At 62.9% G+C, this 18,086-nt stretch overlaps 1 protein-coding gene across 3 annotated transcripts; it reads left to right on the forward strand.

Annotated features, from left to right (window-relative positions):
- Nucleotides 1-351: 351 nt before the first annotated feature.
- On the forward strand, nucleotides 352-17,817 carry SLC6A9 (solute carrier family 6 member 9). 3 transcript variants are annotated; one of them, XM_030953617.1, is made up of 14 exons: nucleotides 352-515; nucleotides 2,917-3,063; nucleotides 11,443-11,599; nucleotides 11,755-11,886; nucleotides 12,954-13,206; nucleotides 13,286-13,418; nucleotides 13,842-13,976; nucleotides 14,056-14,159; nucleotides 14,237-14,474; nucleotides 14,561-14,695; nucleotides 15,000-15,099; nucleotides 15,348-15,448; nucleotides 15,637-15,807; nucleotides 16,029-17,817. In XM_030953617.1, exons 2-14 carry the CDS (start codon nucleotides 3,034-3,036, stop codon nucleotides 16,239-16,241), a joined length of 1,902 nt encoding a protein of 633 aa, XP_030809477.1. In that variant the 5' UTR covers nucleotides 352-515; nucleotides 2,917-3,033; the 3' UTR covers nucleotides 16,242-17,817. The 3 variants fall into 3 exon arrangements, with proteins under 3 accessions (XP_030809477.1, XP_030809478.1, XP_030809479.1); XM_030953618.1 differs by lacking the exon at nucleotides 2,917-3,063 and having other exon boundaries at nucleotides 16,029-16,445; XM_030953619.1 differs by lacking the exons at nucleotides 352-515; nucleotides 2,917-3,063 and adding an exon at nucleotides 7,414-7,432.
- The last annotated feature ends 269 nt before the right edge of the window (nucleotides 17,818-18,086 follow it).

Raw genomic sequence — 18,086 nt, forward strand, 5'->3', positions numbered from 1 at the left:
ACGCCCGTGCAAGCCTGCATATGCCCCTCCACGTCCACATGCCTGTGGGATACCGATGGCTGTGTGTGCCAAGTATGCCATGTGCGTGCCCGAGTGCGCCAAGTGCAGAGTGCGCCCGTGCATGCCCATGCGTGCAGCACGCCCGTGTGTGCCGCGTGTAGCCGTGTGCCCACGCGTGTGTGTGTGCCATAGGCGGCCCGTTCTCCCGCCGTACCGCGTGCGCTCTCGCCCTCCGCGGTGCCCGCGGTGCCCCCGGTGCGGCGAGGCGCGGTGCTGCGAGGCGGGGCGCTGGGGAGCGCGGCGAAGCGGGGGGCGGAGCACGGCGGCGGGGGCGAGAGGCGGCGCCAGCCCCCACCGACCTCCAAACTTTCATTAACTCGGCAGCACCGGCGGCGGCGGTTCCGGGCCTGGTGGAACACCGGCACTGACAGCGACACCGGGCTGGGCACGGCGGAGCGGCGCCCCCGCGGGCCCACCCGGCGCGGCGGGAGGGGCCGGGCGTCGGCATGGGCACGGTAAGGGGCGCGCACCTCCGCCGGCACCGGGTGCCCGGCCCGTCCAGCAGCCGTAGCAGCGCTGGGGATGGGACGGGAGGACGAGTGGGTGGGCTGCCGAACAGGGACGAGAAGGGGACGAGGGCGGCGAGGGCCTCCGGAGCGGCGGGGTCGGGGACATCGGTGGCGGCACCGGGAGCGGCCACCCGTCAGGATGGTGTCGGGAGCAGAAGAGCGGGATAATGGGATGCGGGGCGGTCCCGCATCTGTTGCTCTCGCGGCGCGGCGGCGCGGTGCCGGCGGAGCGCGGGGGCGCGGCGCGCAGTGCGGGACCACCGCCGCCGCTCGCGGGCACGGCGCCGGGCACCGGGGCGGCCCGGCTCGGTGACGGGCCGGGGGGTTGGCGGTAATTTTCCACGGGCATGTGCCGGGGCGGGGCGGCGAGCAGCCACCACGTGGCGGCTGATGTAACCGGGCCCCCCGCCACCGTACTGCACCGGGCGGCGGCGGCGGCGGGAGGCAGCCGTGCGGCGGGCGCTGCCCGCGGGGCCGCCGCCGGAGCCGCCCCCGCGAGGCGGGAGGGGAGCATGGCGGCGGCAGGCCGGCCCGCTTCCCGCCTTCCGCGGGCACCGGGGAACCCCGGTTGAGGTGGGCCCGGCGGATGCTGGTGGAAGAAATGGCCTCGCAGGTGGCAGCGGCTGCACCGGTACACCGGGCCGCCCTCCCGCCGGGCGAGAAGGGACGGGGGCTCCATCCTTCGGTCGGACATCCGTGGCCTTCTGCTGGGTGCCCTGCGCTGTGTCCCCGCGCCGAGGTGTGATATGCTGTGTGGGTGCCCAGTTGTCCCCATTTCCAGGGTGCTGTCACCCGTGCGGGCTCTAGGTACGAGCTGCGCTGCCCTCTGGTTTGCCACGGCATCCCGCAGCTGTGGGAGAGCCACCCCGTGGCACCAGTGCTTTGCATTCTCGTCCCTGCTGGGCTGTCCCCAGGGGATGGTGCAGCCTCGGGCATCCTTGCATCCGTCCCATTGCCACACCACCGCTGGCTTCCCGCTCGGTCCTTGTCAGGCTGAGAGCCAATGCCAGCGGCACCTGCGGTGCTCACGGAGGCTTATCAGCACCTGGCAGGCCCCGAGGGGAGTGGCAGCCGTCCGGCCCCTTGGGCACTCCCCCTTCCCAGGGCACGGGACTAGTTCCCGGTGCGAATTCAGGGACCGCAGGAGGGAGGGCAGCTTTTGGCTGGCTGGCGGTAGGTGTGTGATGGGGAGATCTGCCAACCGAACCTGCACCTCCCACCTTTGAAAGGTCCCTGTGGCATGTGAGGAGCCCGGTTTGTGGCAGTAATGACATCTCAGCTCCCCTGGAAATGCAGGCTCTGCCGAGGAGGGCATTGTCAGTGGGGTGCAGCATCTGCGGTATCTGCCGGCAGCAGCCTGTCTGCGCTGGAGGGGCTGGGGGCTCACGCCACAGCCCCTGGATTCCTGCCCCTTATCTACACTGCCCATGCTCCTGACTTATGTCTTAAGGTCTCTGCTGATTGCTTCAGAGTCATGGCAGCCTGGGGATAGGCCCTGGGGTGTTTGACTGCTGCTGGTGGTGGTCGGGGACCCTCAGTGCGGGTCAGGGGTCCTTCTTCAGCCAACAAGGATATTAAGCACTGGTGTGGGATCTGCAAACACCAGTGCTTGTTGCACAGACAATCAAACCGGTGTTTTGCAAGAGCGTCTGTCCCTTCCAGTGAGGTCAGGCCTCAGTGTTCCCCTGGGGCCTCCGGCAGCCCCAGGCTGGGGCGGGGTGAGGGCCAGGGAGACAGATGCCTGTGCCCGTGCACTGTCCAGCAGCACCTGGCACCCGGCAGAGCCCAGCGGCTCGGCCCCCCTGCGCTGCACGTGCATGCGATGCACCGGGGCAGAAGGCAATCGTTTCCCATCTGTGTCCTGCGCGGCAGCTGAGCCCTGCACTGGCCCCGCTCTGCGCCCAGTCCCGGCGCTGTCGTGTGCTGCAGCCACTTCAGCTTCATCTCTCGCTGGGGGAGAGCTCAAGGGGCCCCCGCTCCTGCCCGCGGCCCCTGACGCCCACCTGCCGGGGAGCCAGCAGCCAGCTGTCCGCAAGGTCGTCTGTCCACACCGGGTAAATCTTTAACTGCTTCTTGGGAAACACCTGGGAGCTGCCGCTCGTGTGGGTGCCAGGGGGTTCAGAGACGCTGCAGGGCTGGGAGCCAGCAGAAAGAGACCCCACCACCAACCCCCCCAGCCCCAGGCACCGCGTCCTCCGCCAGGAGTCCTGCTACCCAGTGGGCAGGTAGAGGGGAGTGACCTGCCTGGCACAGCCCCCCAGTTCCTGGAGGGAGGGGGAGGCCTAGGGTGGGGATGTGCCCACCCCACCAGTCACATCTCTCTTGGTGTCTTCTCCCCTCTGCCCAGCTCGCTCTGCCGGTGGATTGAAGGACACTAGTGCTGGTGCCGCAGCCAGCGTGACAGAGAGCGGGCAGGCACGGGACCCTGCACTGGGCAGCCAGCACCGTGCTCCAGCCTCCAGGAATGGCCGATAAGTGCAGTGAGGGGCTGCTGGTAAGTGCAGGGGTGTGGGGAGCGGGCTGGTGTGCTCCACTGCCTCGGGGACCAGAGAGCCTGGCGCAGGGAGCGAGACACTGGGGCTGTCGTAGGACTCGGTGTGCCCTCCTGGGTTCTCCAGTTGAGGTTGTGGCACCATGGTGCTCTCCCAGCATGATGATTTTTGGGCTGATGCTCTCTCTCCATGAGCCTGTTGCCTGTGGGGCTCTTCGGGTGTGGTGTCTCGTTGTGCCTGGAGATGCTATCGCCTGTTTTCAGGCGCTCTGCCCAGCATTATCACCCACCCCAGCTCTGCAGGCAGGCAATTCTACAGCCTGCTGTCAGCAAAGACTGCAGGTGTTCCTCCAAGCCAGGTGCCCCCAGAGGGGCACATTGTGGGGTGCTTCTCCTTGCCTTCACCCAGTGGGCTCTCTGAGGATGGTACAATGCCAGAGGAAGGTTTCTCTGGGCACCGGTGTAATGCCTGACCTTCCATCCTCACAAGCAGTGTGTTGCAGGGTGCTGTGAGCTGCCTGTGCCAGGGATGGATTTGGTGTTCTGGGCAGATGTGGGATGTGCCCGTTGCATGTCTTTGTTGGAAGGCTGCGATGGCCCAAGGCTTGTGGCAGCTCAGGTTCCTATGACAGGATGCTGTGCTGCCTTGGGCAGGTGAGCCCCCAGGCTAGGCTTGGCTGTTTCCCTTTTTCCCAAAGGATAGGAGCTGAATGTTGAGATTGACACGGTCACCAGGCCCTCCCCTTCCCGGGGGGCTTCCTGAAATAGCTGCACAGTCCAGCTGGAGGGCTGGGAGCCAGGGTTTTCCTGGGAAGCCGAGAGCCAGGGGAGCGGCACGCTCCAGCAAGTGCTTCCAGCATGCACACAGTTCCTCTGCTTGTGTGTCCCAGCATGGCCCCGCTGCCTGTGCCTGCAGCAGGGAGCCCAGCACCCATCCTGCCCCCAGCAGAGGAGGGGTTGGGGTGGCTGGTGGGATAGGAAGGCAGATTTCTTCTGGAGAAGCCCTGGGCTGGTAACAGGGAAGTGCTGAGGATATATCTGGGCACAGTCAGGGGTCTGTCATGGGGACACACTTCTGCACATGGTGCTTGCCATGGCTCCATGCTGTTGATGTTTTCTTGCTATGACCAGAGCATTCAGCATCGCGCTGGGGCGAGGGCTGAGCCCCACACCCTTCTCAGGAGCCAGCCATTGGAGAGCCCACCCACTCCCCATAAATCTTTAACTCGCTTCTCAGAAGTACCTGACCAGCCCACCCCAGGGCCAGGGTGTCACATGCAACAGGGCCTGACATGTGCTGTGTTGGCCACCCTGGCTTTCAGACCTCTTCCTGGGCCTCCCCTGGTTGCAGGGTGCAAGGATACCACTGCACAGGGCATTGCTGCTATGGGGTGTGTGGGGAGAAGGGTAGGTTCCTGTGAGAGCATCCCTGCTCCTGAAGCATCCCCATTCCTGCATCCTGTGAGCACCAGGAGGTGCTGCAGTGGGCCAGGTTCTGACCACTAAGTTGCCTGAGTCCCTGGGAAAGGAACATAATCTCCTTGGCCTGCCTCCAGGACCCTGCCAGTAACTTCGTAAAGTTTGGTCCCTGCCTGTCCTCTTCATCCCTGCCTGCAGGTGCAGCTCCCACCCCCACCACCCCCAGTCCAGCCAGGCTCTCACCATGCAACCCCTGCCCAGCATTGTGTGCAGTGCCTGGGGCTGGACAAGTTTACAGTGCCTGCTGTGCCCCACCTGGGGAGGGACAGGGCTGATGGAGGCAGCAGGTGGGTGATGTGCAGCTGGGCGTCAGTTTCCCCACCTGTCACCTGGGGCCTGGAGAACAAGGGTGATGTGTACTGCTTTTGCAGGATCTGTGTTTTTGGGTGCTTCTGTGAAGCCCTGAATGCTTACTCCAGAACATGAGGCAGCTGGGAGGGGCCGTGCCCACCCTATTCTCCCAAGCCCCAGAAATGCTCTGACTGCGGATACCCAGCGGAGTGCGGGACAGCTCCAAGGGCTGGATCAGTCCCTGTGTAGCTGGGCAGAGGGGCTTCCTGTGAGCCACAGGGGAGGGTCTGACTGCCTCTCCCTCCCAGGCCTTTAAGGACGTTTTGTTTTGTTGTCCTTGGGGTGCTTTGTTCAGACTCCAGCATTGCCAGTGGCTCCTGACTCCCAGGACTGCCTTGCTGGCACGGCCAGGCAGCCTTTGGCTGCAGCTTTCCCAGCTCAGGTAGGTTCCTGCTGTCACCCCAGACCACCCTGACTACCCACTGGGGCGCTGCTCCCCCTGCAGTGCAGAGGGGAAGGGCTGGGGGGTCCCTGCCTGTTCCAGACACCCCCAGCGGCGCGGTGCCACTGACCAGCGGCAGGAGCTGCGGAAGTGGCTTTTGGCTGCGGGAGCCCTTCCTGGAATACCAAGGGGCAGGGATGGGGGGGCTGGCGGGGGATTTTTCTGCCTGAACGCCCCGGGAGAATCATGTCTGCCCTGGTAGAATGGGGCCGGAGAAAGGCAGCCCTGTCGGGAAGCGCTCGGCTAGGCAATAGTGGCACTGGGACAGGTCCCTGGGCATCGTTCCTACCCCAGTCACCCTGCAGCCATGGCAGGGGTCTGGAAGACCTGTGGACCACCCCCCATGCACCCATGGCCCCTGTCTCTCTAGTTCAGCACCATGAGCCAGCCAGGCTGGGGACCAGAATGCCAGGGTAGGTGAGGGTCCTTTGTTTCTAGCAGTGTGCCTCCATGCAGCTGGCTGTCCCCTCTGTCTGCTGGCTGGGCTGCCAGGGAAGCAGCACTTTGCTCCCACAGGGCAAGGCTGGCAGAGGGTCCGGCATCCCCAGGACAGGGCAGTGGGTCCTGCCGTGATGTACTCAGGCTGCTCTAAGGGGCAGGGGATGCAGCATGCCCAGGGCAAAACGTGGTGCTGGCACACAGGTGGCCCAGGCAAAGTGTTTCAGCTGAACTGGGTCATGGAGGGATGCCCACAAGGTGCCCACACACCTTGCAGGCTATCTGGGCACAGGGCTGCCTGGCTGTGTGTAGGGCAGGACTGGGCTGGGGTCACTGGGGCTGGCACAGCATGAGGTGGCTCTTGGTTTGCACGTTTTGGAGGGGGCAGAGTTGAGTGCTGCCATCCCATGGGTGGGACATGTCCCAAGCTACTGGGTGGCTGGTGCAGGAGGGGACAGGAACAAGCCCTGGGTGCTGGCATGTGGGAGGTGGAGTGCCCACCCCGCACACGTGTGCTGTTCACGTGCGCGCCCTCGGCCACTGCTGCCCGGACCCCAGATGGTCGCCCGAAAGCGCCGCCCGTCCCCCCGCCCTCCGTGCACCATCATGCCTCGCTGGCGCCTTGGCCACGCTCCCCAGCCGGGACACAGGGCTGGGAGCAGCTGGGGCACCCCGAGCCTGGCTGCAGGGCACCCTCTGCCCGGCCTCCTGTGGGACACAGCACCCCACCAGGGTCCCACCTCACGCTGGCAGAGGGGTGAGCAGGGAGGCTGTGGGGTGCCTGGGCAGTGGAGGGGTCGTGGCATGGCCCTCCTGCCAGCCAGATGGTCCCCCTCGGGGCAGTGACCTTGTGAGGGTTGCCATGGAGGCCCGTGATGTCACCAACAATATGACGTTGGGTGAAGTAGCATGGCACCAGGCTGGGGATGTGCCAGCAGAAAGGCTTGTCCCTGTGCCCCTATCCCCAAGCAGGGCCGTGCCCTGTTCCTGCAGCTCTTGGATGCCCAGGGTTGGGATTGGGTATGCAGAGCCAAGCTGCTGTGTGGATCATGGGCATAGGGGCAGGAATGCATGTGTGGGGCTCGGGATGTTGAGGCATGGAAACGGGGGCTCTGAGGGAATGTCATCCTCTGCTATGCTCCAAGAGCAGCTCCTGGCCCCGACCAGACGGGCAGCGGTGCCCGCAGGGAGGGCAGTGCTGCCCACTGGAGCGTGCAGGGCTGTGAGCAGCTGGACCCCGCTAATGAGGCCTCATTAAGTGGGACAGGGCTGAGCCCGCTGTGCAGCCTGCTCTGCCTTGCCTTGCCCTGCCTACCCGAGCCAGGGAGGGCACCTGGTTTGTGGGGGTACAGCTCGTGGGGGGTAGCAGAGCCCTGCAGTGCCTGCGGGGCAGGCCGGGCAGGCATGGTGCCAGGGCAGGTGGCATGGTGGGGTGCCGGTGCTGCATCAGGGCGGGCAACAGGGGGCCGAGCCTGGCTGGGAGGCAAGGGGGGACCAGTGCCAAGCGCTGGAGGCAGTGGGCGGGGGAAGGCGGGAGGGTGGGTGGCTGCTGCTGCGCCGGAGCCCGAGGTGCCAATGAAGCTGGGGACTCCCGGAGCCGTCCAGCCTGGGCCCCCGGATGGCAGCTGCGAGCAGCCAGACCCCCTCGGACCCTCTCAGCAGGTCAGTGGGCAGGTGAGAGCAGCGTCTGGGGGGCAGAGCGGGGGGCGGACCAAGCGGAGTGGTGGCCATGCCAGTGCTGTCCCCCCACCACTCATGGGTCTCCAAAACCCTTTGTACTGTCTTTGGGGTGGTGGCTCTGCAGGGGGGGGCTGAAGCTGTAGATTTGTGCTATGGCATGCTGGAGAGGTACTCCCAAGCCCTACAGCCTTTGATGTGAGGTGCTCCAGGGAGAGAGGGGAGAGTATGGCACCAAACCCCTCCACGGCCTCACTTGTGTTGGGAGCACGAAGAGATTGCCTGGCAGTTGTGTGTTTGTTATTCCTGGAATCTACTGATTTTGCAGAAAGGTTGCACAGCACCTGGGTTTCAACTCAGTGCTGCAGGGGCAGAGTGTAGCAAAGATCCTCCTTGTCCCCCCTTCCCCTGTTCCCTTTCATGGGCATCAGTGAGCAATGTCAAAGTTTGCCCCGTTTCCCCCATGGCACCCCAGGGCAGTACTGGTGGCTTGCAGAGCGTGCTCAGGGCTGTCCCTGGGGCTGGACAGCCTTCAGCAATGAGGGGTGGTGAAGGCAGTGTAATACTCCTGGGAGGTCCTGCGGTTTGGGCGTGCCCCTCATCACTGCATTACCCCAGCCCTGGGACTGTCCCCAGCACCGTGCCAGATGCCTTTTCTCCCACAACATGTCTCTGCTACACTGGGACAGGGGCAAACATGGAGCAGCAAAGAGAGAGAGGGTAGGGAGAGTTAGGATGTGCTGGTGAGGCTGGCAGAGTCAGGATGCGCAGGGCACAGCAACCTCGGGTGCAGGGATGACTCTTGTGGATTCATTACCCCATGCACCAGGGACAAGGAGTGCAGGGCCTGATTATAGGGCCCCCAGCACCCAGCACCAGTTGACAGTCAGCAAGGGTAGCCAGGACACCCCCTCTCTAAGTGACTCCATCCCTTCATCCCTTGGGACTCCCACCTCAGGCTGGGGTTCATCTGCCTCCAACATCCTGGACCCCTCTTTCTTGCCCTGGAAGAGCCACTGCTGTGGAAATTATGTAATTGGCATATTTTTCAATCTTCCAGCAGCCCCTGCCTAAAACAGCTGTGAGTTTGTTGCCATCGTCATGGCAATGAGCAATGACATCAGGCTGATGACATCAGGGGTACTGGTACCCTCTGCTGGCTTTGCAGGACCAGCCCTGACAGCCCTCGAGTTGGAGGCTGCAGGGCACCCTCTGGAGAAATTGGGGTCCCCCACTGGTTCATGGGGGCTGGATAAGGTTTGTGGCCCACAGAGGGCTGGGCTGGCATACCCCCATGTGGACAGTTTGAATGGGGAAAAAAGAGGAGGGGGTTCCTGCTGGAGATGGCTCCCTTGAGGACTTCCCTTTCCAGTATCGACCCTGCCACCATCACAAGCTCACCAGCCATAAATCAGGGCCCCTTAGGGAAGTGGGGCGCATCCGGGCACCCCAGCCAAGCTGTCATTGTGTGAGTCGATGCTGCTTAGCATGAGAAAGACCTTGGTGCCAGGCAGGGTGATGGATGATGCCTGCTTTGCTGGGCTGGGGAAGTTTTGGCCGTGATGTATGGGGGGTTCCCTGGGGAAGGGGGAAGAAGGATGCCCTGAGCACCCCGAACATCCCCTTCTGGGATGTTTTGGACATTCCCTTTTGGAACTTCCCTTCTGGAGACATTTGGGGTGCCTGTGGCATCCTTCCTCCTCCCTGATGTTATCATTCGAGCCAGGCATCCTTTGAAGCTGTGTTGGGTTACATGCACAGAAAATCTGGGGCCTGGGAGCAGGACCTGGTCCCTCCAGAGACTGCACTGTTGCTGGGTGGCCGCTCTCCCTTTGCATTCCAGCTCTGTCTCCTTCCCATAGCAGGGAAAGGGGGGGAGTTTCATCTTCCCAGATGTCTGGGTTCTCTCTATCCACCTCCTTTTTTACCATGTGGGGTTGGGAGGGTGGTTAATGAGTGTAAAGGACAGGATGACCTTCCTAGATTTGGGGAGGGGGGGCCGTAGCGAGCTGATGGGTGAGCATGCAAGTGTTTGCGCACGTGTGCTCGCTTGTGCATGCATGGACACACATGTGGCTGCCCCCTTATTGGGGACAAGTGCACCAAAGCCCAGTGCTGCAGGAAAGGAGGAGGGAGCAGCACAGGCCTGGCGGTTTCATTGCACTGGTGCCAAGCAACTCAAATTTGGGGTGCTCTGTGAGGCTTGGGAGTGAAGCCAGGGTCACCTGAGCAGAGCGATGGCTTGGAACAGGGATGAGGTTCCCTGTGGGCACCAGGGCTCCTGCCTGAGCCAGGGCCATAGAGTGTTTCTGGTCCCCTCACCAGACCCTTGGTCAGGGAGGCTGGAGCACTGCCCTCTCTCCTGCTGGCTGTGCTGCTCATTAGGAGCCTCGTTAGATCGAGCAGCTTAATCAGAGGCCTCCCGATCGGATCAGTCTGCTCGAGTGGGCAGTGTGCCCTGGCATGGGGACACTGCCAGTGTCCTGTCCCCTGCTTTGGGGACCTCTGACTCCTGCTCTTGCACAGCACCCCACAATATGAACCTCTGCTGGGAGGGAGGTCCCCTGGCACCTGGAGCTGCCGTGAGCTTCTTTCTGACGGCCCCTTGGCTCACAGAGTCAGGTGGGGGCACGCCGGTTCCGCGGCCGGGCAGGGCAGCGTATTGGCCCTACATCCGTGCCCAGAGTGCCCTGTGATGCCCCCGGCCCTGCGCCGCAGCCCCCCCGCAGCCCGCGGCGCGTGCGGGCCCCGTTCGCAGCAGATGGCTTTGTTTGGCAGCGCGGTGCCGGAGTCGCTGGGCATCACGTCCCGGCTGTGCCGCCCTAATCAAATGACACGGTTAGGTGCACCGCGCCTGCTGCCCGCCCCGCCGGCCTGAGCAGATACAAAGTGACGGCTCCCGGTTGTGGCCCGCTCGCTGCCGGCCTCAGCCATTGTGGGGGCAGCTATGGGAGAGGCAGGAGGTGGGCATGGGCGCTGGGGTGTCCGTGGTGCTGAGACCAGCGCTGTGGAGTTCCAACAGGCTCCTAGGGCTGCTGCCCCCTGTGCTGCTCCTGTAGGAGCATGGGTGCTGTGGGACTATGGGCTGGCAACCAGCACCCTCGCCCCGTGCACCCATCCATCACCTGGCCTCAGGTGGGGAGGGCTTGGGGCACCCCTACATGGCAAAATGCCATCTGCCCTCAGCCTAACCTGCCAGAGCTCCACAGCATCCATATAGGACATTAGTATGACCCCAGGGCTGTGCTGGGACAGAGCCATGGGGTGATGGGTGCCATCCCTGCTGCAGTGACAGGCACTCATCTCCTTTGTTGTTGTCCTCCTTGGTGTGAGCTCACATTGTGTGGCAGTCTGCACAAAGCGCCCTTTCTTGACCCCATCTGCCCTGTGCCCCCCCAGCCCCCTGCAGTGAGAGACAACTGGGCACTGGGGCTGTCCACCCAAGGGACCCAACTGCATGGGACCCCTTGTGAGCTGCCCCAAGCATGGTGCCCTTGCTTAGTGCTGGGCTGGCAGCAGGACCCTGGCTGAAGCAGGGTGCTTTTTCTGGGGGGGTACCCAGGCCCCTGCTCTAGTCACTGCACCTCACTTCCCATTGAGAGGGCCTTCTGCTTCAACCCGGGGGTCCCACAATTTCCCTCCTAGTCGTGGGCAGTGGCCACCCAGCAGGACCTCTCTCACTGGGCGCAGGGAGGGGGGGCACGAGAAGAACAGAGGCCCCTTTGTGCTCTGGCGCCTGGACCTGCTTTGTATGAGTTGCAGGCTCTCCCTTTGCTGCAGCCGGGCTCTGGGCAGAGCCATTCATGGTGGGGGGGCAACACCGCTGCCCTCCCCCTCCTTGGCACAGCCTGTGCGTGGCGGGCGGCGGGGACAGGCAGGGGGCGGGATGGGGAAGGATGCCGGGGACCTCCCAGCCCCGCTCGGCGGCTGTCACCCTTCCAATGGGGCCAGCAGGGGGGTCCCCAATTGACACATCCCATGGCATCTCTCCGCAGAATGGCGCCGTGCCCGGGGAGCAGGGCAAGCAGGAGAAGAGCGTCAAGCGCGGCAACTGGGGCAACCAGATCGAGTTTGTGCTGACCAGCGTGGGCTATGCTGTGGGCCTGGGCAACGTCTGGCGCTTCCCATACCTCTGCTACCGCAATGGGGGAGGTGGGTGTCGGGAACAGGGGAGGGGGGTTCCTCTGGGCAGGTGTGGGGGTGTGCACCCCAGCCCTGCATGGTATTTCTTGGGCTGGTGCAGGGCATGGGAAGTACATTCGTGCCTGTGGTTAGTGCTCACTCATCCTCTGGTTCCTGCTCACCAGGTGCCTTCATGTTCCCCTACTTCATCATGCTCGTGTTCTGCGGCATCCCCCTCTTCTTCATGGAGCTCTCCTTTGGGCAGTTTGCCAGCCAGGGTTGCCTTGGCGTCTGGAGGGTCAGCCCCATGTTCAAAGGTAAGGAGTTGCCTGTCCATACTGGCACAGGCCAGCATGGGACACCTGCTGTCACAGTGCCCGGCAGCTGGCGTGACCCTCACACACCATGGGGTGCATGCACACCTCTGGCACATCACACGGCCCAGTGGAGGCACCTGCAGCTTGTGCAGACGTGCACACACATGCCCTGTGCATAGATCACAGTCTGCATTGCACTGGTCCCCTGTGCACATGCCTTCCCTGGCTATGCTGCCCTGCACAGCCTGCCTGGCATCCCTTGCACGCATTACACGTGCCCCTGCACACGCGTCGCATCTCGGGTGCAAACCGCAGCCCTGCGCTGGCATCCACTGCAGGCATTACACACACATCCCTGCATACGCCACACGTGTCCCCAGCACATCACTCTTGCAGAGGCCACTTGGGTCCCCTGAACACACTGTGGCATGTCCAGCTGTGGGCATGCTTCTGCAGTCGTCTCCCTGGACCACAGGTAGCAGGTGCTGTTGCCGCATGCTTGCCCTGCCATGGCTGGACGCTGCTCCAGCTACATCTCCTGGCTTACCGGTGTGCTCCCGTGCTGCTGGCTCCCCTGGCCCACACCTCCTGCAGGCTGCCTGCCAGGTGACATGCTCACAATGTCATGTCTGAGTGCAAGCAGCCCATGCACACACTCTTGTGTGCCCTGCACAGTGGCATGCTGAGCCTAGGGTGCACTTCCCTGTGCTCATGTGGCCTGTCACATGTCACCAGATAACTGCAGGCCTAAAGTCACCGTAGCCAGGAGTGACCCCCACCCAGTCATTCTCTCATGCTGCAGACCCCAAGGGCTTGCCTGCAGCCTGTACACATTGCCGTGTGTCCCAGGGGACCCTCAGCACCACTAGGATTGTTTGGAGTTAGAGGATCCCATGCACAGTGCTCCTCACACCTGTGGCAAAGCCAGGCACTGAGCTGCAGCTTGGCTGCAAGGCTGCTGACAGCATGGCATGCAGCCCACTCCTCCCATGCCACAACCCTGGTGCTGTGCGCCGTGCCCGTGCCGCCGCACCCTGCCGCTCACCCCTCCCCGGTGCTGTTCCCAGGCGTGGGCTACGGGATGATGGTGGTGTCCACATACATCGGGATCTACTACAACGTGGTGATCTGTATTGCCTTCTACTACTTCTTTGTGTCCATGACGCGCGTGCTGCCCTGGACGTACTGCAGCAACCCCTGGAACACGCCCGACTGTGTGGGGGTGCTGGATGGGAACCTCTCCAGCCGGGCTGCCCTCAACATCACCCAGCTCCTCAACACCACCCAGAAGCGCACCAGCCCCAGCGAGGAGTACTGGAGGTACCAGGGCCGGGGATCAGGGATGGGGCAGGTGGTGATGGCTGGGCCCCACTGACGCTGCTGCCCCCTCCCCATACAGGAGGTATGTGCTGAACCTGTCGGATGACATCGGGAACCTGGGCGAGGTTCGGCTGCCCCTCCTGGGCTGCCTTGGTGTCTCCTGGGTCGTTGTCTTCCTCTGCCTCATCAAGGGTGTGAAATCCTCGGGGAAGGTACCTGTGTGTTCCCTCTCCAGGCCCCTCCCTAGCGGTGTGGGCCTGCCTTCAGGATAGATGGCCATGTCCCCTCTAGGCACCCCTACTGAGAATGAACCTCCCATTGTGGACATGTTCCCAATCCCTTCTGGGCACAACTCCTCCTCTTTTAGCATTGTCCCTGCCCTCTATGTGCTCCTCCCACTCTGGGTAAGGCCACTCCCCTACGACCTGGCTGCATCCCTTCTGGACACAGCTCCTCCCATGAGGCCATGGTCTCACCTCCTTCAGGATAGTCCCTTCTCTGGACCATATCCTCTCCTCCTGGTCTGCCTCTCCACGCTCTGGACCATAACCCCAGCCACAGCCACACCTTAGCCATTCCTGCCTGTGTCCCCAGCCCTGGCCCCATCCCCCCCTCACTGAGGTGCTGCCCCACAGGTGGTGTATTTCACGGCCACCTTCCCCTACGTGGTGCTCACCATCCTCTTCGTGCGCGGCATCACGCTGGAGGGGGCTGTCACTGGCATCATGTACTACCTGACACCCCAGTGGGACAAGATCCTCAATGCCAAGGTGAGCAGGGATGAAGGGTGGCAGGCAGCCAGGGCTGAGTGGGGCTGGGGGCACAGCGCTGACCATCCCACTGCCACAGGTGTGGGGTGACGCGGCCTCACAGATCTTCTACTCACTGGGCTGTGCCTGGGGCGGGCTCATCACCATGGCTTCCTACAACAAGTTCAACAACAACTGCTACCGGTGAGTGCCCGATCACAGTCCCCCAGCCCTGCCTCTGCCCTCGTGTCCACTGCCAGCCCTGACTCCTCTTCCCACAGGGACAGCATCATCATCAGCATCACCAACTGTGCTACCAGTGTCTATGCTGGCTTCGTCATCTTCTCCATCCTGGGCTTCATGGCCAACCACCTAGGTGTGGATGTCTCCAAGGTGGCTGACCATGGGCCAGGCCTGGCCTTCGTCGCCTACCCTGAGGCCCTCACCTTGCTCCCGATCTCACCACTGTGGTCCATTCTCTTCTTCTTTATGCTCATCCTCCTGGGGCTGGGTACACAGGTAGGTCATGGTGGGGCCAGCACGTTCAGATGGGGTGGTGTGGTGGGGCCAAGGTGGTGATGGGCTGCCCCCTCTGCCCCGTGTAGTTCTGCCTGCTGGAGACTCTGGTCACGGCCATTGTGGATGAGGTGGGCAATGAGTGGATCATCCGCAAAAAGACCTTCGTAACGCTGGGAGTGGCTGTGGCTGGCTTCCTGCTGGGCATCCCACTCACCACACAGGTAGGTGACCTTGGGACTGTTGCCATGGGGTGCCATTGCCATGGCCACTTTCAACAGCCAGTCCACTTTGTTGCCACTGTGATGGTACTGACAGGCAGGGCCTGGTCTTGCCACTCCAACACTGGGGATGGTACCTAGAATTAAGTGTCTCCATGCTGACTCTGGCATGAGGCATTGCTGTGCCAGCTGTGGTGGTGGTGGTGTCCGAGCTGCATGTTGCCAGCACCGTCAGTGTGGTGTGCTGGTGCCCTGCCAGCAGCGGTGGTACCGCAGGGCCAGCTCTGCCAATATGTCTGTCTTCCAGGCGGGCATCTACTGGCTCCTGCTAATGGACAACTACGCCGCCAGCTTCTCCCTGGTGGTCATCTCCTGCATCATGTGTGTGGCCATCATGTACATCTATGGTAGGTACAGCTGCCTGCAGCCAATCGGATGGTAGGGCTGATCCAGCCAGCCAATGGGGAAGGGTTTGCCCCAGCAGCTGGCCAATCAGCAGGTTGCTCTGTGTTACATGGGGGAAGGCGGTTGCCCAATCAGGAGCTGCGGCCTGGGGAGGCTCATGGGTCCCGCCACGCTGGTGCTGGGGCTGGAGCTGGGTGGGTGGTGAGGGGGCTTAGGCACCACCAGGGCTGATGGTCACTTTTCTCCCCAGGGCACCGCAACTACTTCAAGGACATTGAGATGATGCTGGGCTTTCCTCCCCCACTCTTCTTCCAGATCTGCTGGCGCTTCATCTCACCTGCCATCATATTTGTGAGCATCACAACCATGGGGCCTTGGGCTGTGGGAGGAGGGAGTGAGGAGCTCACCTGGACATGGCACTCCCCGGGGAGGAGGGTGCTGGGCTCAGGAGATCAGCAATAGGGCAGAGCGGGGAAGTCGTGGGAGTACAGAGCAAGCTGGCTGCTTCCCACTGGCTGATCCTGCCTATCCCTTCCCAGTTCATCCTGGTCTTCACAGTGATCCAGTACCGGCCCATCTCCTACAATGACTATGTCTACCCTACCTGGGCCATCAGCATCGGCTTCCTCATGGCGCTCTCTTCTGTCATCTGCATTCCCATCTACGCCATCTACAAAGTGTGCCGCTCTGAGGGGGACACACTGCTTGAGGTGGGTGGCCAGGGGCTACACCCCTTTGTCTCTGTCCCACCTGGGCCTGCCACCAAGGTTGTCCCTGACCTCAGTGGAGCTGTCAGCAGTGGCTGTGTGCAGGCGGCGTGCATAGGGCACCACATGTTTGTGCGCCCCTGGAAGCTGCTGGCATGTTGGTGCAGACCGAGGCAGGGGAGCATGGTGGGTGCTAATCTTGTCTCCATTCTCTCCCTTTCTAGCGCTTGAAAAATGCTACCAAGGCAAGCAAGGACTGGGGCCCAGCTCTGCCAGAGCACCGCAGCGGGCGCTACGCCCCAGCGTTCAGCCCTTCCACTGAGTCCCACCTGGAGGTGCAGCCCCTGCAGCCAGAGAAGGGCCAGAGTGAGGCAGCGGCTGCATCCCCCATGCAGGGCAGCAATGGCTCAGCCCACAGCCAGGACTCCAGACTGTGACCCCCCACAATCCCCGCACCCCCTCTAACCCCTCTTGCACCTTCCGCTGGCGGAGCCTGGCTCCGGGCGCACCGGACCATGGGGGCTCTCAGCACCCATCCCCGAGACTCCCCCCACCTCCTCGCCGGTTAACCCCTCCCACCCCTGCCCCCGTGGCGTTTGTTAACCCTCGTGTTTACGGTAACCTTTGTGCTCGACGCTGGGACAAGAGAGGAGGGGGCGCAGCCCCGGGAGGGCTGGGAGCCAGAGGCACTTTGCAGGAGCCTTGACCTGGGGGTATGCACAGGATGGGGGGGGGATGGGATGGTCCCAGGCTCCCACCCCCCCTTCCCTAAGCCAGGCAGCCTGCCCTGCCATGGGGCGCCCTCCTGACCTTCCCATGGGGTGGGACCAAGGTTGGGCATGCCAGTATTGCCTGCAGCCTGTGTGTGCACAAGGCCATCATGGGAGGGGTCGGCACTGCAGGGACCCCCAGCCTGGGTGCACACCCACTGTGGCTCAGAGCCTACTGGGTGGTCACACCCGGGGCTGCTGCCAGGCACGAGGCCAGCACAGGGAGATGGGGGCAAGCATGTAGCTTGCACTGGCAGGGGGATCTGATGGCACAAGACTCAAGCACTTAGAGCACACGTGTGTACACGTGTGTGTCCCTCACAGACACAGCATGGGCACAGATGTGGCGTACGTGGGCACGCACATATGCACGGTACGCCGGGGCTGTGCAGGCAGTGAGCTGGGATGCTCCCCTTCATGCACCCCTCCACCCTGTGGCCCCACTGGGGTCTGTGGGTGCCCTTTTGGGTGGCCAGGCATCGCCTACAAAGCTGGGCACAGCCACAAGCAGTGTGGGCACAGCCCAATGCTGCTGCCTGCCCCACGTGGGGCAGGAGGCTGGGGGAGTACTTAAGCCTGGCCGGGGGGTAACCAGACAGGGATGAGATCCAGCTCTCCCTGGCAGCCCCAGCACTGGCAGGGGAGGATCCTCCACGGTGCTAAGGGGGAGCAGGATGGATTGGCCTCCCCCAGCTGCTGCTTAGCAAGAGGTACCAGCGGAGACACGAAGGGCTGCACCAGCCCACTCGCTCCAAGCCATCTGGGGATGCTCAGTCCCCAGTCAGTATTAGTGGAACAGGATGCACTGGCAAAGGCCGGGCGGTTTTAAATCTGTCTTCCAGCTCCAGCCAAAGGGCTTGGAGCTCTTGATTTGGGGTGGATGGGATGAGACCCTTCCTACCCCGCTTGCTCCCCTCCCAGCCAGCACCCTGTGCTCCCTATGTTGCAGCCCCGAGGCTGGCACAGGGACACGGCACAGCTTGGCACGGTGGCGGGAGGCAGCGGGCGGCGAGCCCCAGCAGGATGTTCCAGCTCCCCGTCCCGAGCCCCCCGTCGTGCCGCGGCGAGGGGCGCAGGTTCCCGCATGGTGCCCGTGCCCTGCCCCTCGAGTCACGCCGCTACTCTTCACCTCTAATTGTTAGCAATAACGCGCGCGTCCCTGGGCAGCGCTGCCTGTGCCAGTGTCTCTCCTGGTGTAGAGTTCTAAAGTATCCTAGATTTTAATGAGATTTATATTCCTGAAGTTGTGTCCTGCTGTGCCCTTCTTTGGGAACCATGTTGGGGGAGGGAGGGGTTGAAGAGTGGGGGACCACACCTAATGGGTGCAGCTCTTTTCCCTACTGATGCCAGGTATTGGCACTCAACAGTCAGCTAGGTCCTGGGGCGTTCTCCTTTGCCCTACCTGGACGTACAAAACCAGCTGGAGGTAAGGCAGGGGTTAGGGTTAGGGTTAGGATGGAGGATGGGCTTATCCCTGCTGGGGGAATTGTCCCCAGATGAACGGGAGGGCAG

The sequence above is a fragment of the Camarhynchus parvulus genome, chromosome 8 (genome assembly GCF_901933205.1).
Source record: "Camarhynchus parvulus chromosome 8, STF_HiC, whole genome shotgun sequence".
NCBI classification, from domain to species: domain Eukaryota; kingdom Metazoa; phylum Chordata; class Aves; order Passeriformes; family Thraupidae; genus Camarhynchus; species Camarhynchus parvulus.